The sequence below is a fragment of the Brassica napus genome, chromosome A3 (genome assembly GCF_020379485.1).
Source record: "Brassica napus cultivar Da-Ae chromosome A3, Da-Ae, whole genome shotgun sequence".
Taxonomy (NCBI): Eukaryota; Viridiplantae; Streptophyta; class Magnoliopsida; order Brassicales; family Brassicaceae; genus Brassica; species Brassica napus.
Window position 1 is genome coordinate 37,469,157 of NC_063436.1, and position 15,911 is coordinate 37,485,067.

At 36.4% G+C, this 15,911-nt stretch overlaps 1 protein-coding gene and 1 long non-coding RNA gene across 3 annotated transcripts; one reads left to right on the forward strand and one right to left on the reverse strand.

The window, feature by feature from the left end:
- Positions 1-5,534: 5,534 nt before the first annotated feature.
- LOC106375068 (glycosyltransferase BC10-like) lies at positions 5,535-7,940 on the reverse strand. The gene is made up of 8 exons (XM_013814971.3): positions 7,538-7,940; positions 7,257-7,474; positions 7,111-7,182; positions 6,923-7,004; positions 6,692-6,772; positions 6,500-6,541; positions 6,201-6,257; positions 5,535-6,125 (listed from the first exon to the last, which is right to left on the reverse strand). The coding sequence occupies exons 1-8, from the start codon at positions 7,787-7,789 to the stop codon at positions 5,808-5,810; spliced, it is 1,122 nt and encodes a 373-aa protein (XP_013670425.1). The 5' UTR covers positions 7,790-7,940; the 3' UTR covers positions 5,535-5,807.
- A 4,634-nt stretch (positions 7,941-12,574) lies between these two features.
- On the forward strand, positions 12,575-15,695 carry LOC106359658. 2 transcript variants are annotated; one of them, XR_007338483.1, is made up of 7 exons: positions 12,575-13,197; positions 13,298-13,534; positions 13,628-14,052; positions 14,326-14,459; positions 14,540-14,587; positions 14,729-14,799; positions 14,924-15,695. It is a non-coding gene; the product is annotated as an uncharacterized LOC106359658 (long non-coding RNA). The 2 variants fall into 2 exon arrangements; XR_002664743.2 differs by having other exon boundaries at positions 12,578-13,197; positions 13,298-14,052.
- The last annotated feature ends 216 nt before the right edge of the window (positions 15,696-15,911 follow it).

The following is a 15,911-nucleotide window of genomic DNA, read 5'->3' on the forward strand; positions in this document are numbered from 1 at the left end:
GGCTGCTATGGCAAATTATGAGTTCAATCATCTAGGCCGTATTTAGGTTTGCTGGTCGGATAAGGTGGTGTTGACCAAACTACACATGAGCTCTCAGGTCATCACGTGTGCTATTCAGATACCAGAGACCAGAGAGCAGTTTATCCGCTCAGCAATTGTTGGGGTCAAAAACGGTTACGACGAAGTTAACATTCAAAACGTCTGAGGAAGAAAATGAGAATTTCTCCGATAAATACTTTTTTGAAATAGATTCTTTCTTACGAAAAGCTTTGCGGAGGAAAAACGAGACGTCCGACGAGAGCTTGAAAAAGGTCGTTACGCAGCGACTAAACGCGCCACGATCGGTCGCTACGTAGAGACCGAGCCAAAGCTCGGTCGCTACGTAGTGACCGAGCTCTTCTGAAACGACGATACAACATCAGTCCATGCATCCTCGTCTATCCTTCGATGTTATCTCCCGAAGACCGTAGCGAACTCGGTTCATGTTTTCCGCTATTCTAAATTATCGATCAAACTTTGCGGATTAAAACCACAGAAAGTTCGTTCTTTATCGAAAGAAGTCGCAGTAAACGCTTCGAGTCGGAAGACGGCCCAAAGAGACCTAAAACACGACTCGAGGCCCATCCTACGATTTCTTAACCAAAAGCCCGTAAATTGTAGCACGGTTTACACTTGGCACACAAGGAAGGATAAATTTCAAGTTTCCGCGGATAAATATGGAATTTTGAGGATAAACACGAAGATCGGAAGAATATCTCCATATTATGCTATGACGGCTTAAGGGCAGAAGAGTAAAAGCGTAAACCGACCTTGGAGCGAGTATATAAGGAGTCCTAGGCGAGAGGCATGGGGAGAGAGAACTTTTCAGAGCAAACTTAGCACTTAGAGCAATTTAGGCATATTTCTGTTTTTGTTATTCGAGCTGCGACTCAATTAGGTTATTGCCGTCTTAGGGTTTAGAACTAGGAATCCCGCCGACAGCCCTCGTAGCCCAGGCACTTACCTTGTTGTAATGCTCAAACGCGGATTCGGAATAAGATCTACTTTGCTCTCTTTTGATTTCTTATACTTTATCGTTGTTATTCTCGTGTTCTGATTGCTTGACGTGTGGTATTAGCAAATATCCGGAACCTCTGGAAAATTAGAATTTTCCTAGTTTCCTTATTTAAATGGAAATCGACAGTGCGAATTTCGGTTCCCACAGCAATCTATGCATCTAACTGCGAAGTGGAAAGAAGAAGTTTGTGGGAGGATTTGAGGGGAACTCTGGGTGCGTATCAACAGTTGGACCTGCCTTGGATTGTCATAGGAGACTTTAACACAACCCTATTGTCTAGGGAACACTCTCGTGGAGGCGGAGTACGCACCTCTCAGATAGGGATGCGACACTTTCACGATTTGGTGATGGACTGCAATCTTACTGATTTTGCATCAACTGGTGCCTTGTTTACTTGGTGGAACAAGAGAGAAGAGGATCCGATAGGCAAGAAGTTGGATCGAGCCTTGGTCAACGCAGCTTGGTTAAGAGACTTCCCCCAATCAACATCGAGATTTGAAGCTGGTGGTATATCTGATCACGCAAGGTGTGTGGTTCATCTCTCAGGTCCTAGCAATGCAGGACGCAAACCATTTCGTTTTTTCAACTTTCTCACAGATCACAGCGAGTTTCTCCCGGTGGTTAAAAGAATTTGGGATTCCATGAGCTGATTCATCACTCTCGCTCAGCACTGAGCAGATTCCAAGCCAAGCTAAAATTGCTAAAGCCTGAGATGAGACTTCTCAACAGAACTCACTATGGAGATCTGCCCAATCGAACCAAGCTAGCTTTCGAGGAGTTGTGTAGATACCAGAACTTGGTACTCAGAACGATGGAGCAGACTGGCTAAAATTGAGGAGAATTTTTTTTCGCCAGAAATCTTGTATAAGGTGGTTGGGAGCAGGGGATCAGAACATAGGAGTGTTTCATCGTTCGGTCCAGACCAGAAATGCTAACAACACTATTTCCCTACTAGTCAACGAACCAGGGGATCATCTCTCCAATCAAGCAGATATAAAGAGGGAAGCAGTCTTACACTTCCAAAGATTTCTCCAAGTCCAAGACGGGGTTGAAGGTGATCACTTTCCAATGTTGCAGGGTCTGCTCACCTATAGATGCCCTGCGGGGACTGCTTCAAGCCTTGTTGCTCCTGTCTCTCCAGAGGAAATAGTCTCGGCTATGAATGCTTTGCCAAATGATAAGGTCTCAGGCCCAGATGGCTTCACCAAGGAGTTCTTTGTGGCAGCCTGGCCTATTATTGGCAAGGAGTTTATCATCGCAGTGCAATCTTTCTTCCTCTTCGGTTTTATGCCTACGGGTATCAATGCGACCATCCTCACTCTCATTCCGAAAACCATGGGGGCGCAGACCATGAGAGATATCGCCCTATAGCATGCTGAAACTTTCTATACAAGTTTATATCCAAAGTCCTAGCCCCAAGGCTCAAAGCTATACTCCCGGAGGCAATAGAGCCAAATCAGAGTGCATTCATCAAAGGGCGACTCTTAGTGGAGAATGTTCTACTCGCATCCGAGCTGGTCTCTGGATATCACAAATCCTCTCTTTCAAATAGAGCAGCGGTGAAGTTTGATATCTCCAAGGCTTTTGACACAGTAAAGTGGTCATTCATCCTCTCAGTCCTTAAAGCAATGGGTCTTCCCGCCCTGTTCGTTCATTGGATAAGGATCTGTATATCTACTGCAGCCTTCTCGGTGTCGGTGAATGGCAGTTTGGAGGGGTTCTTCACGAGTGCTAGAGGCATACGTCAAGGCTGCTCGCTCTCTCCATACCTTTACGTAATACTGAACAATGTGCTGTCAAAAATGCTGAATAGAGCAGCTGAAGCGCAATAGTTTGGATACCATCCTCAATGTTGAGAAGTGAAGCTCACGCACCTTAGCTTTGCAGATGACATTCTTGTGTTTACCGATGGCACTAGTGCTTCTCTGCGTGGGGTCTTACAAGTCATGAATCAGTTTGCTCAAATCTCAGGACTGCACATCAATGCCTTTAAGTCATCCATCTTTGCGACGGGACAGACTGTTACGCCACTGTTAAATAAAGCTGTTCAAATAGGGATCAGAGTAGGGCAGTTGCCGGTTCAGTACTTGGGAATGCCGCTCACCACCAAAGCATTATCGAAACAGGAATACGAGCCATTAATTGACAAGATAAGAAGTCGAATGCTGTCTTGGCAAAAAAAATGCCTATCTTACGCTGGCCGATTACAACTGATCCAATCAGTAATCTCAGGCATTGTCAACTTCTGGAGCCAAGCATTCATCTTGCCAAAAGCTTGTTTGAATGAAATAGAGGGAATATGCAGCGCTTTCTTATGGCCTGGCTCTCCAAATCAGACTCATAAGGCTAAAGTAGCTTGGGAAGATCTGTGTTGTCCTAAAGAAGAAGGAGGGTTGGGCATACGTAAGTTGAGAGACTCAGCGAAAGTGTTTTCCCTCAGCTTAATCTGGAGGATTGTCTCAAACACGAGCTCTCTCTGGGTATCTTGGATACAACAGTACCTGCTGAGGCAAAACTCCTTTTGGGATGTTAAGGAGGATGGAAAGGAATCCTGGATTTGAAGAAAGTTGTTGAAGCTTCGGCCGCTTGCTTATCAGTTCCTTCGAGTTGAGGTCAAGGATGGGCACAATGCGTTCTTTTGGTTCAATAACTGGTTGCAGATGGGGCGACTTATAGATATCACGGGTGCTGTCGGTACTTGCTATCTGGGTATTGCGCGTAATGCCAGAGTGTGTGGTGCGGTCGTTTAGTCGCAGTGGAATGTTAGAGGCCGTAGAAGTCAGCTATAACGCCCCGACCCGCTCACGGCTAATGGGCCACCCACGCCCGCTCTCTCGGCCCGTGGGCCCCATCCCGTCTGATGGTTGGTCCGTTAATTTTCCAAGGCTTAGAATCATTGTTTACTGACCCTGCAATCACCACCCGACCTTTTCCCATGCTTTGGCCTCACTCGCACGCTATCGCGAATCACTTCTCGATAGGTCACCCATCCTTCCACTACTCCAGCTCAAGCACGCTTAACTCTGGAATTCTTTCAGGATGTGCTCCGGAAAAGGTAAGTCAACTTTGGTGACATAGGTAGCCAAATCAATTCTCTTAAGCTTTTTTCACATATCACAACTCGGGATGTTACAATTCACCCCCTCTCAAAGAACGCAACGTCCTCGTTGCGCCCCATGACAGGTCTCAAGATGCCTCTCAGGTCAGAACTGAGATGGCTAACCAGCTCTGATACCACTTATAACGCCCTGACCCGCCCACAGCTAATGGGCCACCCACGCCCGCTCTCTCGGCCCGTGGGCCACATCCCGTCTGACTGTTGGTCCGTTAATTTTTCAAGGCTTAGAATCATTGTTTACTGACCCTGCAATCATCATCCGACCTTTTCCCATGCTTTGGCCTCACTCGCACGCTATCGCGAATCACTTCCCGATAGGTCACCCATCCTTCCACTACTCCAGTTCAAGCACGCTTAACTCTGGAGTTCTTTCAGGATGTGCTCCAGAAAAGGTAAGTCAACTTTGGTGACATAGGTAGCCAAATCAATTTTCTTAAGCCTTTTTCACATATCACAACTCGGGATGTTACATCAGCACTACCACGACTTACATGCCCGCATTCAGCAAGAGCCGGTCCCGGACCCACATCAGGGCAGTGATATGGTATTGTGGAAGCACTCAGAAGATAACTACGTACAAGCCATGGTTCTCTTCCTCACACACCTGGGAGCAGATCAGAACTAGTAAAGACAAGGTCTTTTGGAGTAAAGCTGTTTGGTTCACTCAAGGGGTACCACGCTTCTTCTTTATAGTCTGGTTAGCAGTGAGAGACAGACTATCGACTGGTGACAGAATGAGAGCTTGGGGCATTCAGCAGGGGTGTGTCATGTGCGGAGAGATAGATGAAACTAGAGACCATGTATTCTTTGCTTGCCCTTACTCCTTCTCTGTTTGGGATAGGCTCGCAGGTCGACTTAGTAGAAATGGCACAGATCCTGATTGGATGGTCACATTACAGTATGTGAGTTCAAACAACCTGCAGTTGTTAGATAAGATCCTGCTAAAACTGCTATTCCAGACCACCATTTACTACGTATGGCGGGAGAGGAATCAAAGGAGGCATCGCACTAGATTCAGAACAGTAGATCAAACAGTTCGAATCATTGACAGGGTAGTCCGAAATAGAATTACTTCTCTGATGTATAAGGCAAAGCATAGGCTTGGGGGATGATGCAAAGATGGTTTGAAGTCACAGCCAACACATAGAAGAATTAGGATTCATACTTATAGCCTTGTAAATTAGTTTGGCTTTTATTTTCTTGTAAATGCCTATTTTTGCCAAGATCAATAAATTTCACATTTCATCAAAAAAAAAAAATTCATGGTTTGATAAGTTTTCTCGGCTGCGATTTTAAAGTTTGTGTGCAGAGAAACATAACAACTCCTACTAAATAAACTAGTCCCTAGACCCATCAAACTGGTTTCCCGAAACATTTGTATTATAAATTTTGTATAAGAAGCCCATGAATTGCCGGTTTATTTAAAATACATATAAAATACCAAAAAAGGAAATACATAACGACTGCGGTTTATACTAAACCACTGATTAATTAATGTACTATCTTTGTAATCTGTATGCTTCATTTGCGTATACTCCATTTGTGTATGCTCTAAGTTAAACCCTTTCTGGTGTCAGTTTTGGGTTTCTGTCTCTCTTAGTTTTGTAACTTTTTTACCTTTGTGTTTTGCATTCAAGAGGTGGTTGTTGTATCAGTTGATGATTCTACTAATCCTTCACTCAAAAGACGCATTGCGGCTCCTCTAGTGAACTTCCTCGCAAAGAGAAAGCAAGGGACGGGTTTTGAATTAGCCCGGCACCATTCTGTTCGATACTCTGTTTCATAGTATACATGGTTGATTTTCTTTATCTCTTCTATTTCCTTTGCTCCGGAGTTGTCAGATGTGAAAGTGAGAGGATGCCAAGATTTGGCTTCAGCTTTTTTGGCTAATAGGTTCCATGTTGTGTATGTCACTGTTCTCCGTTCCATTTCACTTTCCAAGCCACGCATCTGAAAGAGATCAAGAGTTTAGGATACACAACATTCAATGTGGAAACCTGAAAGAGAGATGTTGTCTGTGCTTACTGTAAGTAGAGTTTGAACGTAGTGTTCATCAGGGATGCAGTTGTGACGTCTGTGTTTCTGTTTCCGCATTCACAGCAATGTAGGAAACATATTATGAAAAATGCCGCTATTTTACTGAGAAAGAACGAGATATCTGTGGGAAATAACACTCATAATCTCGACACTAGGAGAGATTAAGACCAAACAGAAGATTCTCTAATTGTTCATTGCTATTAACAGAGACAACTTGTTTGTGGAATCATATAAACTGATCTAGAGGCAGTAGAGGGTATTAAGAAAAATAGCGAAGGCCAACTTACAAGATATAGCCATTTGTTACTGGGATCCAGAGGTAGAGATCGCTGGAAAAGATAAGAAATAAACAACTAATAAGTTATTTCTTCAAGAAAACAGCACAAGTGAAACAATTTTACAAACATTTGATGTTTTACAAAGGGTGATGTTCTCCTCATCACAAGTGAAGAAGACACCAAAAACCTTGAGTTTTTTACCTTGCAAAATTTCTGAAAAACTGGGAACACAGTATCGTCGTTAACAATGACCTCTGCATGGCTTCTGATCAATGATATCCACTGCAATAAACCAAAAATGTATATAAGAAAATGATTTATAAAACTGCAACAGAAAATCTTGTCTCAAGAAACTCAAAACTCTAAAAATCAAGCACAGGAAACAATTCTGCAAAAGTTGATTTCAAAATAATAAGAGATGAAGAATATAACCTGAGATCCTTTTCGCCATTTCTCTTTGGGTATGACAGGAAACATTTTCATGGTGTAGCGCTGATCTTTAGTATCAAGGAAACTACAAAACAGTTGATGATGATCAAGAGCAAGATTTATAAAAAAAATAGTTGGCTCGAGCAACAACATCTATCATCATTTAGCATAACGAAACTGATCGTGTTTACCTATCAACAAAGCTTTTGGGTGAAGACATAAGATATGTGTAGATGTAACCAAAGTCGTATAAAGGAACACAGCTGCATCAGATAAGAGATGGTCAAGCAATGAATGAATGAATGAATATATGTGTAAAAGTCTTGAAGCAACAAACCTATCAGATAAAAGAACAAATCTTTGATTAGAAGGCTCTTCCAAGGCGGATGCAAGCAACAATCTCTCTGCTGCAATCATGCTTGCTTCGCCCCATACCACCTCGATGCTATTCTTCAACTGGCGATTGTGGAAGAAGTGTGATCGAGTGGTGCCTTGATCGAATACGAAACCAGGTGTTGAATGTACATAGATTGACAAGTTCCTCTCATCTCCGCCCTAAGAAGAAATATGATGAGTGATTCAGAGGGGAAGGGAATGGAATGGAATGGATGATCCTACCTTGAAGAATCTGTCCCATAGGAAATCGAGAGGCAGGTCATGGCGAGCGAGGAAAAGGAACGCCATCTTCGGACGCTCGCCCGAGTATTTCTGGAGCGGGATTCGGGATCTCACGGGACGAGACTCACGGTGGTAGATACTGAAGAGAGCTAGTACGCATAGAGAGGCGGAGAGTGCAGTGATTAGCTTCCATCGAAACGACACGACGCCGCGACGTGACGCCGGAATCTGCGGCGGCGATCTCCGCGCCATACTAAGTCACTCGCTCACCTCCAGAGATGTGCATTCGAAATCCCTGTTAGGGTTTTTGAAATCGAGATTTGACGTTCAATCTCGTGAAAACGACATCGTCTCTCTGTCCACGTGGTGAGATTTATGGGACCTTGCCGTTTAGGTAACATTCCAAATGCAATTAATTTGTTGTTTATTCTTTGATGTACGTTATTTCTTGCATCAATTGCGGGTGAGCAACCTTTGTTTTGGTATGATTCCCCGCAACACACTCTTTTCATTTTCTTTACACTTTTGGGGAAATGGATATATTTTAGGGATTCCACAACTATAACTATTTGTTATCGGCACATTTCATTAAAAAAAATCCCGTATATATTACTCATGAGGCCTTATAACATTTCTTTTGTAGCCACGTCGTCACGAGAATAATTTTTAGAATTCTTAGAAAAATGAGTTGGTCCGTATAAACATATTCTATGATTTTTATTAAACTAACTATCAAATTAATTAGTAGTGTACAAAAGAATATTTTTTCTTTCCTTAAATAAAAGCTACAAAATTACCTAATATGGTTAATATATATATGACAATTAATGATTATGAATAATACATATTTGATAACAATTTTTGTATCATTTCTATTTTTTTGTTTAATTTTATATTATTGAAAGAAATTAAACAAGAGAAAAAGACTATTATAGCACCAAACCAAGTTTTTGTTCCCAAAGTAGCACTCAAGTCTCAAAGTCACAAAAATAGGTTTCATTAAAGAGGTAAATATACACTTATACCCCTTGGGTTAATTAATCCAAACCTTAGGGTTTAGAGTTAAGGGGTGGGGTTTTGGAATTAGGGTTTAAAATTTTATAAAAAATAAATACTAAAATAAAAAATAAAAATTTTAAAAACAGTTTCAAAAAGTATTTTTAAATTATAAAAAGAAAATTTGAAAAAAAAAATAAAAAAAAAATTTCAAAAAAAAAATTCAAAAAAAAAAATTATAAAAATATTGAATCTGAAAACATATAATCTGAAACTATAAAAAAAAATTCTTTTTATTTTATTTTTTATTTTTATTTTTATTTTATTTATTTTTATTTATTTTTGTTTGTTTATTTAATTTTAAACCAAGGGTATTAGGGATATTTTACCCTTTAATGAATGTCATTTTTGTGACTTTTTCCTTCTAGTGCTATTTTTGAGACATAAACTTCAAAAGGTGCTATTATTGACAATTGCCCATTAAACAATCAAATTAAGCATATAATAAAAAAAAATTATACTTTTTCTTATATGTTATATTTTGAATTTTCAAAAATGACTATAAATTACTAAAAATGGTAAAAGTCCACATTGAAAATTTTGTGATCAATGGGTTAACTTTTTTTTTGTTCAATCAAGATAAAAATGATCATATATTGTAGGGATTTCGAATATACATTCGGGGTCGCATTGAGTATTTATGATTTTTGGATATTTCAGTAAAATGGTATAGAATCTGTTCGTGTATTTCTACACTTCGGGTCGGATTCGGGTATTTTATGTCCGGGTTCGGATATTTTGGATTTGGTTCGGATATTTTAATTTTGAAGAAAAGAAAAATAAATAAATTATTCATTGTTTAAGTTTTTGTATTAAAAATATATTTTTAACTTGACTGGTTTTCTATTTTTTAAAAGATTAAACTATTAATAGGTTTGGAGATAAAACTTCAAAAATAGAAAGACACTAATTTAGTTGTTGTTTTGAAATTTTAGATGCAGCTTTTGTTAACGCAAGAAACAAGAGTTTGATATGTATTTTAAGTGAGTAGCAAATGATTTTGTCCATAATTATATGTATACTATCTAATTTTGACAATGTGCATCATTAATATAAATATTTTGAATAAAATGAGAGAAGTAAACTAGAAATATAGGGTTAAGTATACTTATGTTTGATTATCTTCGGATATCCATTTGGGTTCTGATATTATCCGTTCGGATTCGGATATTACATGTTTGGGTTCGGATATCAAATTCAATAATCGTTCGGGTATTTTACTACTTCGATTCGGATTTTTGGATCGGATTCAGATACATGTTCGTGTATCAGATAAAATGCCCAGTCCTAATAAATTGTATGAATAAGAAGTCTCGTTAATACGTATTCATATTATATATATATATATATATATATATATATTACTATCATTTGAAATAAATTATATACTATATATAAATATGTTAATTTAAAAATTTGCAGTGAAAATTATTAAGATTTTAATATTTAGTTTCAAAATATGTATTGGAAAATCTCACATTAAAAGTTTTGTGATTAATTGTTTACATTTTTGTTACAGTTAATATACAAATGTTAAAAAATCATATGAATAGGAAGTGTCAATAATAAATATTTATATTAAAATATACTACATATCTTCGTCAATATCAATAAAGTTTAATTTATACCATATAAAATAAATAAAATGATTGTTTTGATTTATTTACCAAACATGTGATTGTAAATAAACAAAATGTATTGATTTTGATTTATGTAATTACTCTAATGTATATACTTTTATGTATATAAAATATTTTTTAAATAGGTGATTTCTGATATCTTATTTGATCTTGACAATCTCAGAAGCGCACTTCTTCAAATCAAAGTGATTTTTAATATTGGATGCACTATATATATTATTTCATTCAGATTAAATAATTTAGTCTTAATTTTTATTCCTAAAAACTTATAATGAAATATCATGATAAGATTTCAATCACCTCATTTTGACTTTGTTCGAAGAATGAGAAATTTGATCATTCGTCTAATATTGCTTCTCCCTAATACTCTATCTAGCTATTATAATCGTAAGAATGAGAGATTTGAACTATTTATTATAAGTTTTCTAGTTTATCATTTAATAAATCAAACAGTTCTTAGTTTATACATAGTTCACATCTACTAGAATGGTAAAGTATTATATATATTTTTATTTGTATACTCTTAAGTAACTAAACCTCAAAAGCGTAGGATAATAAAATAAATTATATTTTTTGTTGTTCTAGAATTAGATGATTTTTAGGCCGAACTGGTGAATATATATACTAGACAAACATTTTTATTTCGAGTCTGCACTTATATTATATAACAGCTTGATATATTTGATTTGAACACTAACCTGTTAATATAGTTTTCCAGTGATTTTCTTCAACATTTTGATTCTTAGATATGTATCTCGAGTGGAACTAATTTTTACAAATGTCCATCTTTTTTCAATTGACACTTATGTAATTCACCGAATTCATAGAAGAAGTTTAAAAAAAAAACTATGAGTTAAACTAAACTCATATCAATGAAACAAAGACGATAACGAAAGCACAATTTTATTGAGGCAGAAAATAAAATCACTTATGAAGAGTCAATAATAAACAAATAGAGAGCAGAAAACCTAATCATCTTTCGTCATTATACAATTGAGTTGTATATCTGGTTTTGGTGATTTGTGTCAGCCGCAAAACTTAATTTCCTTTTGTGCATATGAAATCTTAAAAATAATTAAAATGTGATGTAATACATTAAGTCTTCAACAACAATGATATATTTAAGAGACCAATATTTGTATTCGTTATTTTATAATTGATAAAAATTGTAGTGTTGCAAAATGTTAAAACCATTTAATGAACAAACATTATTATAAAAATTCACTCCGCGCATGCGCGCAGATTATCATCTAGTTAACGGTTATTCCAGAACTAGTTTATGGCTATGCAAAAATTTGTGTTTGAATTAGTTAACGTAAAAATGAAAAATTAACGATTTCTGTCTAATTTTTAACGGTTGACTATCTAGATACTAAATTTTGTGCTGTCAATCATACATGTATTTTTTTCTCCTTGAATACTCATGTCAAATTCGGGAGATAAACACACTCTCTTAGACCATTTCTAATGTATTTTACTATTTTCACTTTTAACATAGTGGAACTCTATATTAGAAATGAGATATGTTTCAATTATTCTAAAATGGCAATCTCTAAATATATAGTAAAAATAGAAGAATGCTCTTTCTTTTTCTATAAATAGAAAAAAATAGAAATCTCTGTAATATAAAAAGAGAAATAGAGGTGGGTTTGAATAATTTCACTTTTAAATTAGGTGATTTGCCCACACTTGCGGGATTGATAATCTTACAAATATTTGTAAATAGATATATCAACTATTTTTTATATAGGATAAAGTTTTTTTCTATTTTAATAAAATATATTTTATTATGTAAAATTAACTTGAAAACATTTATCTATACATTAAACTATATATACATGGATTTATATCTATTTTAAAAATATTATGATGTAAAATATTTTTGGATAACATAATATAGAATCTTTTAACTTATGGTAATTATATATTAACAATTTAATCTAATATTACTATTTGTTAAGCGTAATGAAGACTTTAAACTCTCTAACTTTCAATGTGAGAGCAAAAAAACCACGTCATAAATAATATATAAATATTTTTTATCTTTGCCAAATTTTGTCCAAAATTATCAAAATGAGTGATTTTGATTGTCCTAATAAATTATCTTAAAATATAGATGATTTATTCTATCTTATATGATATTTATATATATAGACTAAAATTAGATCCAATTTAATATTAGTAAAGCAAATATAATGTAAACATATATAAAATATTTTAATATTATTCAAGTAAATATAATATAAATTTAACTATGATATTATTGTTACAAATCTTTTAATTATTTTTAAGATAATGATAAATTATCAGCTAAACTACTAAAACTATTTATTAAACTTATACTAAAACTATTTATTAAAATTAATAATTGAGCATAAAATATAACTAAACCTAATCCAATGTGTATATCCTCATATCCAGCGAATGAGAAATATGTTTTCAAGCAACTTAAGTAGAATCATGATTCACTAAATAGGTTTTAAAGAAGTATTGGATTTATGTTACAAAACAGAAGTATCGGATTTCCACATCTATACAAGGAAAATAAGCTGGGCAAAGAGAGCGTTCACATTGGTTTAAAAAATCAACCAATTTAAATGCTTTCTACCGCCATGTCATTTCGTTTCCATCTTGTTTAAAATTCACAATTTCTTTATTGGACCCTCCATCATCGGTGGCCCAGTCATTACCACGAAATAAAACTCTAATACCCATCGTCGATAGACCTTCTTCTTTGTCTTCTCCGTTTTATTATAGGATTTTGGATGTTCTGAATAGCACTGATAAACCTTTATTTCTCTCTCTGGGCGACAGTCTTATCGGAGATTAGGCCGAAATGGCGACTGCATAGTCGATTAGTGCAAGAGATCGATCCAAGATTCCGGAGCTGGTCATTAGAATCATCACTTCCTCTTGATTCATAAGCAAGCGCACATGCAAATCATCAGCAAACCCATGATCAAGGTTTCTCCTTTGGCTTCTCTTTTTCCATCACCTCCATCTCTACTAAATACAAATAAATCTTACTATCGAGCTTTCGTTTATTTGTGTCCTATCTACCAAGTTTGTAACTCAGGTTTCAAAAAAATACCAATCTTAGTCCTCCTTGAAACATATGAAGAACACAACAGTAGCTGCTTCAGTATCCTCTGAAGAGTTGGTCTTTCAATTGGTCCGCAACTGCGTCGAGCCGTTGGGAAAGTCAAAGAATTTGAGAGATTTCCATCAAGAGTCACTGTCGATCGGCTTCCATAGGAAGAGCTCACCGCCGCCAAATCACCATCTACCCCCGCCGTTAATGGTGTTTCTGTTCATCTCAGCTTTTGAGTGATCGAAAGTTTTCACCTTTTTATTAAAATATGATTCAATCGTGAATCTTGGGAATATCTGTTAGATGAAGAAGCTCGGAGAACAACGAACGATGATAGTGTTTTAGAAGAACGAGACCCACAATATGATACAATGTTGAACCAAATGGTGGGGAGAATAAAGGCTAAACCAGGAAGCAAAGCTGAGATGGGAGAGGTTAGTAGTGTGTAACAAGTCTATGCTTTTTGAGTTTTTGATATTGGTTTGACTACCTTCATTGATAGTTAATAATGTAATTGTTTCTGACTTCTGAGAATGTTCTTGGAAAAGCCTTTGTGTTGTCTTGAAGTCACATCTTGGGAACATTTGTTTTCATTAACGATTTCTTTAGGTGAAGAATTCAAAATGTTCATGAGCTGCAGAGTTAGTTCATAATTTTGCTGAAGAAAGTTTCCATGGCTATCGCTTCTGTCATTTATGACTCAGTGAACTTCTCCTACTTTTTTTTTGGTAACTGACTTTTCCACCTTATTTGAGACTCTTTACTTTCGCCTCCTTGGAGGTCGTTTTCATCATTTTGGTTTCTCATTGAACGCTATGGCTATAGACACATATACACCGATCCTACTAATAACCATTGCTGTCGTTATATGTAGTTTTATGCTTTACGTCTTCTTTAAATACATAGTTGCTTTTCTGTATCTTTGTTCATCTTCCACATGCATTTTCTTTTGTCTCTTGACTTACTTGAAAATGACTTTGGTTCAACTACATACAATGCAGATTTTGACGATGATGATATAAATGTGCATTTTTCCCAAGATGAGATTTCACGAGTTGGGGCCTGCAGTATTGTCAATGTCAAGAATCAATATGTCAGGCCTTCTAATGAAGATCCACTTCAAGCTTTAATCCAGGTTCTGCATCCAAGGCATTTCTTCACACCCTTGCATTTTACTTTCCATGCTAATATTGTCATCAAAGTCATTTTTCTCAGGACATGTTTTTGGATAAAGCAGAATTCAGTCTCCTTCTTTTCAGTTATGTAAGTCATACAATCTTCTTCCAGTGCAGAGCTGTTGAGTGTCCTGCTACTTTTAATTTGGGTTTATCTCTAAAAAATTGCGTTTCATCTTCTACCTTATTCATATTCTTACATTCTAAATTACTTTTAACTTATTTTCAGTATATTTGCATGATCGAATTGAAAGTTTTCAACTTTAGCTGAAACAAATCTCAAACCGCAACGCACAAAAAGTAATGCCCTACATAAGCTATCTGTTCCAGTGTTTGATCTCTTAATAGCATAAAAAGCTTATGTCTTTATGAGAGATTCAAGAGAAGCATTCATGCCTCTACTTTCATTTGATTCTTGGTGAAGGTCACAAGATAAGAATCTGAGGAGAGAGAAGGGCCTGAGGAATCCAAAAAATCTGAGGAGAGAGAAGGGCCTGAGGAATCTGAAACTAGAGCCGCTTGAGTCCAGAGCTAGGGGAAAGAGAATGTGAACCGGTTGATAATGATCGTCCAACGACAGTTTGATCTAGAGACCATATAAGCTTTACTCAGATCTCTTCTCTCTGTCTATGCTTTACGGTTCTGTCATTTGTGGAGGAAGGGAGTAATGATTACCCTCGGATTTGGAGTTTATTTACGTCTTTGCCATCTGATTTTAGCTTTACGTTTCTCTTTTTCTGGCAGACCTCACCAACTGCAGAGAAATTTAAGGTTGAGTGTTTTGATGAAGCCTGAGCTTGGTGGGGACTGGATACATTCTCTTTTTGCAGTATATATGAAGAGGGATCGTTTTTAGACCGGTCCATCAAGTATTTCTCTGATTGCAATTGGTTTAAATGAAATCAAGAATAGAGGCTTACACCGAGGTAGAGGAAATGACATGTTTGTAATGTGGTTGGTCATTTTTTATTTATCTATTTGTTAGGTTTTTCAGAAGAGAGAGTACTAGAGAAGCAAAAGAAACATGAAGTTTTGTTAGGATTATTGAAAGCAGAAATTATCTGCAAGTCAAACAGCGTATGGATTACTCAGGATTTTCAAACATTTCGTTATGAACTTTAGTTACTTCGTATCAAATACCATGTTAAATTTTAGGGTTATCATTCTTGGATTCTATTGGACTATTTCTTTGGTTATTGAGCATTGGCTTATTATTTAGATTACTTTGATGATTTTATTTTTCAATCCCATTACATCATGTATGCTTTTCTATTTAGTCAAACTACTCCCTAAGGGCCTCAGAACTCAGAAGAAAACTAACATAAAAACCAACGATTTGCAAGTTGCAATATTTAGAGAAACACAAATCACATTACAACCTCAGAACCTTTGAGTTTGGTCGTTCCTGAAAA